This window comes from Oryx dammah, unplaced genomic scaffold (assembly GCF_014754425.2).
Source record: "Oryx dammah isolate SB20612 unplaced genomic scaffold, SCBI_Odam_1.1 HiC_scaffold_10, whole genome shotgun sequence".
Classification (NCBI taxonomy): domain Eukaryota; kingdom Metazoa; phylum Chordata; class Mammalia; order Artiodactyla; family Bovidae; genus Oryx; species Oryx dammah.
The window spans coordinates 19,395,716-19,409,046 of record NW_024070194.1 but is presented as its reverse complement, the minus strand read 5'-3'; the positions used below and the strand labels follow the sequence as shown (position 1 = coordinate 19,409,046).

The following is a 13,331-nucleotide window of genomic DNA, read 5'->3' as shown; positions in this document are numbered from 1 at the left end:
ACCACAGTAAAAAGAAAAATTTTTTTTAATGCCTGCTTTTTATGTAAAGAAACTTGTAAGAAGGGAAGGGACATTTGTATACTTCTGGATGATCCATGTTGATATATGGCAGAAACCAGTACAATATTGTAATTATCCTTCAATTAAAAATAAATTAGAAAAAAACTCATAAGCTGAAATGACCAAGCTTCTGTAAGTTAGTACAGTAAGATAATTCTTTACAAAAAATTTCGCTGAGCCAAAATTCTTGTGCTGCAGGCTAGAAAGCATTCTCTAGAAACTTAATGTTTTGAGTCAGGGTTGTAGGAGTTAAAAGCCACATAATTCTGGCAACACATAGCTACACCAAAACATAAAGAACATTGAGAGAAGAACATTCCTGGGATATAACCAGGTCAGAATTTGTCAGCTTAATTTCATTTGTTCATAAAACCAAAAAGTCTATTCTAACTCAAACTTTGTGTCCTTTGTAACCACATGTATGTCTGTTGGACAGGCAGATCTAGGGGTAAAAGGAGGGGTGCCCTAGAGGAGCTGATCTTGAGGCTTCACGAGTAGGGTGCTCTCGAGCCCAGGGTACTCTTCTTTTTCTATTTACGTATAAGGTTGTGGTACTAGGATTGGTATTGGTGGAGGGGGCTGATTAGTGGGGCTTTTGACAAGCAGGGAGCAGCTCTACCATCCATGGTGATAGGTGCATTTTCTGGTGCATCTGACCCTGGCAGTTCAACTACGATATGAAATGATCTTTTTTCCTTTTTTGTTTAGTATTCTGAACGCATATGACCTATGTATCTCTTTAAATGTGCTTTTAACAGTTTGTTAAAGAAATCGATAATGAGAAGAGAATGCGACTTTTGCAGTTTGTTACTGGGACCTGCCGATTGCCAGTTGGAGGATTTGCTGACCTCATGGGTATGTCTACAGGATCACACTGCTGTTACCCTAATGTGTAGACAGAATATCAGAAATAACAAAGTATAGCTATTTTCTTAATTAGATATAGTTAACTGGGATTTGTGTCAACTTTTAAATCACTTTGTAATCCTTATCTCAAAAATGTTTAATTCTTAGGCTAGATTCCACATTCTTCAGTCATTTGGCAAACATTTCAGTGTCTCCTGTGAGCCAGCCACTATTGTTTATATTATATTTTAATGACTTATTTACCACTCTTCGCTGTTACACCTGGATCTGCTTGAGATATAGATCCATATCTTCCATCTTTTTATTTCTAATGCCTGTCACATAATAGTCACTGATTAAATTGTATGTTGTTTAGAAATGAATGACTATAAGAATATTTTGTGATTAAATAATAAGTAAATTCAGGTCTTTATTTAACACTAACAATATGCAAGTAGCATGGGAGGATTGAAGTTGGAATCCTTAAGTCTGCTGGAGAAAGAGAGTCAAAATTAAAGAATCAAGTAGGTGACTTCCCTGGCAGTCCAGTGGTGAAGACTCAGCACTGCCAACACAAGGGACGCAGGTACAATCACTGTCCGGGGGACTAGGACCCCACGTGCCCTGTGGTATAGCCAAAAGGTAAAAAAATAAGTAGATCAAGTAGACGATTTTGGATAGTGTGTTAAACCAGTTCAAGACTTTAAAAACCAGACCAAAAGAATCTGGACATTACTTAGGGTTTTGGAAGCTCTGGGAGCTTTTTCAAGACAGAATTTGCTGAAGCTGAATTTTAGGAAGACTTGATAGTATAGCATGCAAATAGAAAAGTGCAGAAATAGGAAGAAACCATTAGAGCTATGATAAAAAACTGATCTTAAGAGAAAAAATAGGGATGGAAAAAGCAGAAATAAGAGGAGTTCCAAAGGCAAAAGTAAAACTTGATTAGAAGGTTAAATATAAAGGAAGAATGCCTACATTTTATGCAACATGGAGAAATTGTGGCGTGTAAGGAATCTGCTAAGTATAAGGTGACTGTCAGACGACCAAGTAGAAAATTTCAATGAGAGGACAGTTTTACAGGTGTTGAGTTTAGAGGTAAGAGTTAGAGAGAGTAGACTCATAAGAGCAGTGAAGCAGTGACATTTGAAGCTGTGAGAATGGATGGGCTTGTGCAGAAATAGAATACAAAGAATAGAGAGCTGATGCTTAAAAACATCTGTATTTAGGGTTGAGATAGGACTACCCTAGAGGCAGAGGAGAGGCCAGGGAGTAAAAAAGAAAAATATTTTAGTCTCTCCAAAGCAATATAGAAGGGAAGTTTTTATCTAGTACTGCAGAGAAAGAAGTCTCAAAAAGGGTAATTTCCAAGTACATTTTTGGAGAGGTCACCTTTGAGAATGCTCTCTAGTTTGAAAAAGAGAGACCATGTTGGGGTTTGGAGAGGTTAAGGAATAGTGACTAAAAGGAAGAAAAAAATGCTACAAGTTTCTCAATAAAAACTGGGAACTTGATTATGAAAAAAATAAGAACTAGGTCTTAGAAATAATATTAGGATTGGGTGGAGTAGTCTGAAGCAATACAGAAGGATACTTTTGGAAGACATAGAGTGAAATTGTGATTCATCAAGTTTTAGAGGACAATTAGTTTAACCTCCCTTCCACCCAGTATAGGAAAGTTGTAAGAGTAAAGTATATAATAATTAAATCTGGTGGATCTTGACCTTATCAGGTCTAATATCCCATTTTTGTAACATATTTATATCTTTAATATAATGAAGTTGGTAGATATGAAATGTATCTACAACCTCCAAAAAATACATAAACATAACACTAACTGTAATATCGAGAAGTTTTTAAGTGATTTATGAAGAAATTATATTTATTTCAGTACATGTATATCTAGGAAACTATTAGAAGACACAAAAAGTTGTTCCTGTTTAAATGAGCTGATCTAAGAGAAGGTCAGAAGCTCTTTGTATATAAGAATTACTGAAATATGAAAGAACAGATAGAAAAGGTAAAAAATAGTAGACAAAAAAATTAGTGTAAGAGAAAGAGGGAAATAGCCTAAATGAATTAAGGATAATATACTTGCCAAAATATAGCTGATTAAAATAGAGGATAAATGAGGTAGAACTTAAAGTATAATGTCTAACCATGGAATTTCAGGATAAGCTAAGGCTCTGAAATTTAGGACTTCCCTGGTGGCTCAGACGGTAAAGCGTCTGTCTACAATGCAAGAGACCTGGGTTCGATCCCTGGGTCGGAAAGATTCCCTGGAGAAGGAAATGGCAATCCACTCCAGTACTATTTCCTGGAAAATCCCATGGACAGAGGAGCCTGGTAGGCTACAGTCCATGGGGTCGAAGAGTCCGACATGACTGAGCGACTTCACTTTCACTTTCTGATATTTAAAAGGCCTCAGACCTTTTTAAAGTTGAAATAGGTTGAAAAATAGGAATAAACGTGCAGGAGTCTATATGAAGGTTGTTTGGTTTGGGGACAGTTATCAATAAGATTGAAAACAATAGACAGCCTAAAATTTCAGTTTATGTTTACAACATGATGTCTTACAAGTCCATAAAATTTTAGAAAGCATCCAGGGTAACTGATATTATTTGTCAAATAGCCTTTATCAATGAAATTCACTGAGAATCCTTCATTTCATATTTCTCTATTTTGATATTTGATATTAAAAGTAATCTAGACTCTACTGTTATATACTAATTAGCACTATTAAACTTGTCATCTGTGTGGCTAGAAATGCTATAATATATTGAGAGAATGTGCAGTCCATAAATTAATAATTGCAAGCTTAATTACTATTTTAGCTATCCTATTTCATAATCACCATGTCTTATGTTACTGGGCTTTTCACATAACTACTTAAGAAAACACTTCAGTGTTAGTAGATGCAAAAGTACTACCAATTTGTATTAGTATTGTGTTTAGTCAGGTGGAACATGAGAAAATTCTTTGGCTTGACTTATTTTACCCATGGCAGAACATTAAGTGTGCCTGGTGCTGTCTTATTCAAAAGTCCAGTAGTACTTCCAATCCTTGTGACCACCAGTAAATGCTGCTTAGGGGGCAGTAGTGATGTTTTTAGAAAACCAGTACTAAAAGATAACCATTAACAGCTGACTCAAGATAAATGAGAGGCAAGAACTGGGTAAAAAGGGTGTAAGGGTACACCCTACAGGACTATTGAATTTACTAGGTAGTTTACATTTTCTAAAGTTTTCACAGATTTCTATTTAAGTCAAGTTTTATAAGATAGTGAGTTTTAAGTTTCCCTGTTTAAAATTGAAATTAAACTTTTTAGGCATTCTATTCTGATGTGAGACATTATTAATTATAGCATTCTGGTGTTCTAGCTAAGGGGTGTAGATGAAACTGCATTTTCTCCTCCTTAGCATGCATTAACAATATGGTTCTCAAACTTGAGCATTCATCAGAACCATCTGGAAGCTTTTTAAAATACTGTTGCTGAGCCTCACCCCTAGAGTTTTTGATTCAGTTCAGTTGGGCCCTATGTATTTGTGATTCGTAAGTTCCCTGGTGATGCTGATACAGCTGAATTGGGGATAGCAATTTGAGAACCATTACGCTATCAAACTGTTGATGATTTCACTATATTTTAGGGAGCAATGGGCCACAGAAGTTCTGCATTGAAAAAGTCGGGAAAGAAAATTGGTTGCCTAGAAGTCATACCTGGTAAGTAAAATCAGAGAGAATGTTTATGTATAACTGAAACTCTTTACTATTCACCTGAAACTAACACAACAATTTAATCAACTATACTCCAAAATAAAAATTTTAAAAAGTGTAGAAAATAGCCTTTTCTCATTTATCTTTATATATACTAAAGTATGTTACAAATTAGAAATGAAATATTTTCCCCATGGTATTGAATTATTTTTAACAGCTTTAGTAACATATAATTTATGTAACAAAAAACTTACCCATTTTAATCTAGTAATATTTAGTAGATTTTCAAAGAAGTAACCATCACTACAGTCCAGTTTTAGAGTATTTCTGTCACCCCAGGACAATCCCTGTTACCAATTTACAGTTAATCCCTTTTCTCACCATTGCATTTTCTTTTTTTTTGGAAATGTGATATTTAGAAAACACTTTAACATTTCTCTGTAGGCAGAGGAGGAAATCAAATCTAGGTAGCTATAGAGAGAGAGAGACTCTTAGCATAGTGACAGAAATAATATTTTCTTATTATAAATGTAGTTTAACACATTTCCAAAAATGTACAAAACTAAAAACACTAATCTTAACTCAAATACAAAATGTCGGAATTCAATGTAATGCCAACAATATTTGCACTTTATTTCCTGAGACATTTCAGTAGTCATATATAGACCTTGCTGGACATCTGTGTATTTTCCCTATCTGCCCTTTTTATGAGAGGGCAATGGCAACCCACTCCCGTACTCTTGCCTAGAAAATCCCATGGATGGAGGAGCCTGGTAGGCTGAAGTCCATGGGGTCGCTAAGAGTCAGACATGACTGAGCGACTTCACTTTCACTTTTCCTTTCATGCATTGGAGAAGGAAATGGCAACCCACTCCAGTGTTCTTGCCTGGAGAATCCCAGGGACGGGGGAGCCTGGTGGGCTGCCATCTCTGGGGTCGCACAGAGTCAGACACAACTGAAGCGACTTAGCAGCAGCAGCAGCACCAGCAGCCCTTTTTATGCTCTTGTGTGCTCTTTTGTATTTTCATTAATATGACTTTTTAAAACAGCTTGGCATGTTTGTTGAAGAATCGGTTGACCATAAATACATGGGTTTATTTTTGAATTCTCACTTCTTTTCCATTGATCTATAATATTTGTCCACAGTGACAGTAACATTGTGTTGATTGTTATCTTTTCAGTAAGTTTTGATATTAGATATGCATTCTCCAACTTTTTTCAAGATTGGTTCTGCTCTTCTGGGTCCTTTGGATTTCCATATGAATTGTAGGATCAGCTTGTCCAGTTCTGCAGAGAGATCAGCTGGGATTTTGATACAAATTGATTGATTAATTTGGGGGAGTATTGCCATCCTAACAGTATTGTCTTCTGACTCTGAATATCAGGTGTCTTTCCCTTTACTTAGATGTCTGATGTATTTCAACAGTGTTTTTTAGTGTTTATTACATAAGTCCTGCTTTTCTTCTGAAAAATTTATTCCTAAGTATTTTATTCTTTTAGAAACTATTATAAATGAAATTGTTCTCTTAATTTCACTTAAGATTATTCATTGCTAGTATATCGAGATACAGTTGATTTTCTTACACTCATCTTGTACACATATATTTTGATTTGACCTTTTGTCCCTGTTTTTAAACTTGGAACACAAGTTTAAAACTGTACCATTACATTATTGTAAACAGCTTATCTCAGTCATGCATAAAAACCAGTCTCATTACTTTTTCAAGTTCCATGTTTTTATTTGTTCATTTCTATAACTGTAAATTTATTTTCCCTTTGTGGTTACATTATTTCGTCTGTTACCAAGTATCTGTTGAGTGAATGCTGTCATGACTGACACTTTATGATCCCATGGACTGACTGAAGCCTTCCAGCCTCTTCTGTCCATGAAATTTTCCCAGCAAGAACACGAGAGTGGGTTGCTGTTTCTTCCTCCAGGGGGTCTTCCCGACCGACCCAGGGGTCAACCTGTGTCTCCTGGGTCTCCTGCACTGGCAGGCAGCTTCTTTGCGACTGAGCCGCCTGGGAAGCCCGCCACGTATCTCCCTGCACCTTATCCTAAAACTATAGCAGAAGGCCAAGGCTTTAGGGCAGATTCACTGCCTGTACCTTGTGAAAGTGTCCTTAATATGCCCCCAAATTAGAAGATATCTTTTAAAATTCACAGTTAAGAATAAGAGAAAGTCAGTAGGGCCAGCATATTAGATATGAGAGCAGAAAATATTTTTATTGTTAATGGGGTATATTTAAAACCTTTTGATAAGAGACCTATGATCCACAAAGCCTAAAGTATTAATGTTTACTATCTAGCCCAAACAGCAAACATTTGTTGGCCATGTTTGATTATAGAGTAAATGGGAAAGTTTAAGAGGACTGGCATTTTACTGTGTACCTATTGAGCATCTGGTACTATGCTATATATGCTTATTTCTTCTTTATTGTATCCTGAGAGGTAAATACTGTTAACTTTCATTTTACCAAAGAAAAGACTCAGAAAAGTTGAAAAAAAAAAGGTGCCCAAGGGCCCAGTGATGGAGCTGAGATTTCGACCTAATTTTGCCTGGCTTTGAAACCATTGTTAGTATATATCCTTTTCTCAAGGTAACAATTATTACTTTTAGTTTTAACCGCCTGGACCTGCCACCCTACAAGAGCTATGAGCAACTGAAGGAAAAGCTGTTATTTGCTATTGAAGAAACAGAAGGCTTTGGACAAGAGTGAATTCTGAGAGCCTGCACCACCAAAGGACAAGAACTTATTTGCAACGTTTGTCCTTTTCCTTCTTTGCCTATTGCACACTTGTAAAATTGGACTGTGACTGTTTAGAGAGTTACCTTGAGTGTAAGTAAAATTAATGTTATCATTGAGATTTATCTCCCAGTGATTCTGGGTTTCTTCTCAGTGTTTTCAGAAATCAGATCTGCAAATGACTTAGTCATAAACCTTACTTACCATGAGATTAACACAGCAATGAAATCTGCCTTGTCTTATTCCACTAGATTGTTTCCTTAACAAAAAATTTGTGTATGTGTCTCAGAAGTCTCACTTAGGTTTTTTTCTTTTAGAGATTCTGAAAATATGCAGGGAATTTCCATGGTAACTAAAATATGTAAGATCTACCTATTACACCTCATGGAAAGAGGTATTTGTTTAATACAGCCCAGCTTCTGGGGTTGTGAGCAAACTTCTGGCTTGTGCTCTCCCTCTTCTTTCAGCCTGGCCTGACTGTTGTTTTTCCTTTCCGGAGCATGAAATCCATGCATCGTTTGATGTTATCCCTAGAAAAGAGATGCTAGACTCTTGTATCTCGCCACAAAATAGTTTTGTTAATTTGAATTCAGAGAGAAGTTGGTCCCGGTCTGCAAATGACTTAACACTCTTCATTTGGAAATTTGATTGTTTTAATTGCCTCGCAAATACTAAACTTCACAAACAATATTGACACTATGCTGCCTTCACTGTAGAGGAAAAAAAAAAAAGTTAGCCAATTTTTGGAATTAATTTGGGTGAATTTATCGAAGGCCATCGACAGTTTTTGTATGTTCCTGTATATCGATTCCATCTTTAAATTTTACCATAATCCAACAATTCCAGTTACATTTAACTCCTGCTAAGAAGTTCAAATTAGAGTGCTTTCTAATCCAAGTAGAGGTCAATGAAAATATCTATAAAATCACATTTTCATTAGGGAAGAAGAGCTGTGGTACTGGCTAAAAAAGCAAATAATGCATTTACAGCAGTACATTTCTAGTAACCACAGAATAACACAGAAATGTGTTATTGTCTGTGTGAATTAAAACTTCACAAATTGACAATTTCTCTGACAAATGTTACAGTAGTTACTTCCATTCTCTCTTGTCCTGATTTGGATTTTCTGTTCACCTCTAACAATTTTAACAGGTTTTTCCCATGACTATTTAACATTAGATTGCTCTGTTAGTAACTGATTAATGCACTTTGACCTTCTCTGTGGTAATTTTTTTTAACTTAGCCTGCTTAGACTTAGCAAGATGACCGCTGTCAGAGGACAGTGGGAGAAAGCCTAAGCCAGCTGAGTGCCTATCATAACTGAACTCATAACCTAATATCTCATGAAATAGGGACTTGGGCAGGTTTCAATAGCATAGCATGAAAAAGTAGCATTGAGCCAAAAATAAGCAAATAGCAAACCCCTGTTCTATTTGAAAGGAAATGGGGGTTTTTGTCCCTAACTACTCTTCCTTTTACATCTTGAAACAACGACAAAAACATTTTTAACCTTGTATATCTGTATTCTAAAACACTGCCATCATAAAGCAGACATGTGAGTGAAAGGGTTGCCTCATCCAGAAGTCGTTAGTGTAAAGGGAGAGATTGGGCTCCCCCCAGTCCCATCTTTATTTTGATTTTATTCTACATAGTCTAGGAAATGTACTATGGTCTCTAAAAGCCCTAGTTTTCAAAGTGACTCTGCCTTTTGTTGGTAGGGGGCAAAAAACTATTGCTTTGTCTTACAGAGCGAATGTCTGCCAACTACCCATTCATTATATGTCTGAACTTTGGTAATATACGGCTATGGAGATTAAACCTTCTATAAAGACTTCCTATTGAGGTGAATGCTCATATTGAAATGTAGTTACCTACAATATTTACTAGAGATTTATGAGATTAAATTAAGAGATAATGTAAGAAAGTAGACTTTTTTGTTCTACATAATGCTTGATGATTCATTTAGGGACCTAGAAATATTATGCGAAAATGTATAAATATCATCCAAAAGGCTTTCTGCCCTATATTTTTAAAATACAGAATAGTTATATATGAAGTAGTCCCGGCCCTAGTTCTATAGGGCTTGGCTATTAATATTTTTATGGAAGAAATGTTTAGTTCTGGAAAAGGTAAATGCTTGTATATATTTTTGCAGCCTGGGATCTCCCTTACTCCATTTCTTCCTTTAATTTAAATGGCCACATGTATATGTCTTTCCCTGCTGTGTTAGGAAAATGGGGGCTGGATATCCCAAGAATCAGAGGTTATATAAAAATACTGCAGATAGACAGCAGACATAAATATCTACCAAATGCTATCTTAAATTTTGGTCCAAACTGATCATTTGGAAATAGATTTATTGTAAGTGTTTAATTAGAGCGATTTCTTAAATCTGAACTAAATTGCTTTTAGAGTCCTTTTTCTTTGTAAGCATTGTAAATGCTAATAAATCCTGTTAATTTTTTTACTGCATGTTATGTTGAAATAAAAACAAAGTAAAATGAGCAATTGCCTTATTCTTCTGCTCTTTTGGGAGGTTGGGGAAGGCAGTGTTTCACATAGCCTGGGTGAGGAGGGAAGGACCTTACTTGTTTTATCAGATAGATTGATTTAAAACTGGTCCAGCAGCTCATAATAATGAATTCCTGCTCTGGCTTTTATGATCTTAAATCAGAGTGCAGGAGAATTTTAATTTCATAAGACTTACAATAACTCTATTTAAAAGTTTATGTACTAATTTTTCATCAAGAGATTGACATACCAACGTTATTTCATCAGAAATTTTAGTGAAACATGACTCACCAGCCCATAGAGGTTCATCCTAAATCAACTATGTCAATTAGGCCCACTCTGCCAATTTTTTATTTACCTGGTTAATAACTTGAAATGTTACTAGGGATGACTTGTGGAATTAGACTTCCGTTTTTATATCCCTCCTTGTTTTAGATGTAACTCCATCCTTTTAAATTCCTTTAGGTTAACTACTTGTATTTAATATTGTTGGCATCTCCAGCCCCCCGTCACTTTTTTTTTTTTTTAGTTGCTTTCAGAATTATTTGTATATATGCTATGCTTTTGTTAACCAAAAATGGAACAGCAGCACTGGATTGTATATTATTGTATTGGAGTTCGTTTTCTTAAATATTCATTTCAAATACTCAGGTAACTTTACAAATACCATAGGGAGTCAAGTGCTGTTATAAAGGTCCTGCAGTGGGCTCCTTCACTTGCGTTTCCTAAGATGTAAGACTGTTTACAATTAAACTTTTTGGTCCTTCCTTTGCACACTTTGCTATTAGTCTTGAATAAGGTTTTCCCCACCTGCAGGGAAGTCTTTCATGTGACCAGGATGTATAGATTTCTCCCCCTCTGCTTTTGGACATGGGCAAGTTACTGCCTGTCTGTGCTTGGAGTAGATGGGAGAAAAACTAAAAAGACTTGGGTGAGACTGGATTTGGTGCCTGTGTTGAAGAGAACCAAGATGAAGATGTCTCCTTTTCTGGCACAACTAAGGGTGCCCTAAGACAGAATCTCAGCCATGGGTGCTCAATAATCACCAGCTAGTTAACAACATTTTTTTCTTATGAGGAAACCAAGTGGTCATGCTGTTATTTAAAATTGACCCAGTGGAAAGACGCTAAGGGAAGTGAGCTGTTTTTTTTTTTTTTTTTTTTTTAATTTATTCTAATATGGTGATCTAGCAGTGACTGGAAGACAGGTTCCTTGGAGATCCTTCAGAGTAGACCTTATTGTCTTTAATCTGTCCTATATAAGCAGCTAAGAAGCTCTAGTTTCACCGTTGCTAAGGAAAAGAGGGAAGAAGACGTGTTTCCCCCAGCATGAGGAAATCCTCCCTGGGAAAATAAGTAGTTATTTTTACTGAAAATTTGGTTTTCCAGCCCCAAACTCTTCAAAGCATCAAACTGGGACTCAGCTGTGGCTGACTGGCTGCTAGTCTCTGGACTTATAGGAAGAGGATCTCATGTTGTAGAACTCCAGAACAGAAACTGCTGTCACTCCCAGCTCATTTCATTGGTCAGTGTCCATGTGTCTGTAAAGCTTCTTTGTGGTCAGGACATTTAAGGGGAGGATCCATGGGAATCTTTCAGGTCTTAATTGGAGACCTAGGAAGGACAGTACTGGTCCCCCATGAACAAGTTCCCATTGCACAAAGATGCTGTGAGCATCAGGGTTTCCTCAAAGCAACTCACAAGGAAGGGACCTTGAAAATTTTTAGTCACTCCTGCAGATAAGTGAAAACAGCCACGCTGTTCCTTTCCTCATTTCTAATTCAGACCTCTTCTGTTTGTCTTGTCTACCCTAGAAACCAATATCACACGTCTATTCACTTACTCCGGGACAACTCTCAGCATTTATTACTATATCCCAAACACTCAGATATGTAACATGCACTGTCATTTACTGTTCCTGATCACTTTCACAGATGAATGATCATCTCTGTTTTACAGAAAATAGGTTCAAGATGATTGAGAAACTACAAGTGTCCTTAGCTGTTACATGGCAAGAGTACAAAATGGAATCCAGGACTGTCTGACTCCAAAGACTGTGTGCTTAAACATTTTGCTGTACTTCTACTTAACAGCAACTCTGGGAGTCTTCCGTAACTAGTTCTATCTAATTGGTCTTCAAATCCTGTTAAGTCCATCTCCAAAAGTTGAGAATCATTTCTTTCAGAGCTGCCCCCATTGCCACAGCCCACATCCTTCATCCCTACCCTCATTGACTGTAGCAACTTGTCATTACTTTCATTCTCTCCGGTCCGTTTGTGCTGCCTCAGAATGATCTGTGGAAGACTTTAGTCTCAAATAGTTCTCCCCAGTGGTTCCTCCATTCCACAGAATATTAATTCCAAAACTCAAAGCCTATCACTCAAAGCCTTAACTACTTCCAACTCCTTCCAACGCCTCCTTAATTCTTACTCTGGTTCCAGCCAGTCACATGAACTATAGGCCATACTCTTTTTTTCTTTTTTTTGTTTTTATGATTATGATCTTGTTCAGTTCATTCACCCCTCTGTCTGGTTCACCATATGTAAGATGGTGATGATACTCCTGTGCTTATCTTGGGGTCCAGTCACTGTATCCTTCTTCCCCTTGCTAAACACTTTTCTAATGTTTCCTGCATTCAATAATCATTTCTTTGTGTCCAATCCTTTTTAAAAAAACTTTACTTTGAAATGATTTTAGATTTACAGAACTGTTGCAAAAACAGTACAGAGAACTCCTGCACAACCCTTCACCCAGGCTTTCTCCAATGTTAACATCCCATATAACGTGGTACAATTATAAAAACTTGACCATCAATAAAATAACACTCAACTTTTATACTAAACTTTTTAAACCTTTATACAGCTGTCGCCAGTTTTTCCACCAGTGTTTTTCTCAGTCTCGTCCAACCTGTGACAGTCCCTCATTCGTTCCTAGTCTTTCATGACCTTGATTTTTTTTTTAAGAGTATTTCCCCGGGTACATTGTAGAATGCCCCTCAAGTTTAATGTTTTCTCATAGTTACGGCCATGGATTTTTGTGGAAAAAAACCCGGAGGTGGCGTGCCCTTGGTGCATGGTATCAAAGGGCACGTATGAATATGTCCCGTTTCCAGCTATGTTAACCTGAACCCTCCGGTTAACACGGTGTCTGCCAGGTTTACTCATTGTAAAGTCACTATTCAGTCCTGTTAATGTGCGGACGCCCATGGAAAGAGAACCAAGTCCTCCCCAACTGAGGCTACGGTGGAAAGAAATTTGGGAGCTAGATCATCTGTGTTGAAATCCAGCAAACTCCACTGACTAGAAAAAACTAAACTGAGTCTACTGGAGTCAGGGAGAGTGTCAGCCCAGTAACGCGGAGGTTCACTAGTAAATCATTCCCTGCTATAGAACACAGGAAGTTCTGCGAAAGACGGCACACACAGGGCTCTATCTAGCACGGTGAGGGAGCACAG

General features: G+C 36.9%; 1 protein-coding gene across 1 annotated transcript in view; it reads left to right on the top strand.

Moving 5' to 3' along the window:
* Positions 1-10,652, top strand: part of ITCH (itchy E3 ubiquitin protein ligase) — a 102,260-nt gene extending 91,608 nt beyond the window's left edge. Inside the window, exons 23-25 of the mRNA XM_040247496.1 lie at positions 819-915; positions 4,553-4,625; positions 7,241-10,652. Coding sequence (XP_040103430.1) covers positions 819-915; positions 4,553-4,625; positions 7,241-7,340 — 270 coding nt within the window. The 3' untranslated portion in view covers positions 7,341-10,652. The remainder of the gene's footprint in view (positions 1-818; positions 916-4,552; positions 4,626-7,240) is intronic.
* Positions 10,653-13,331: the final 2,679 nt, after the last annotated feature.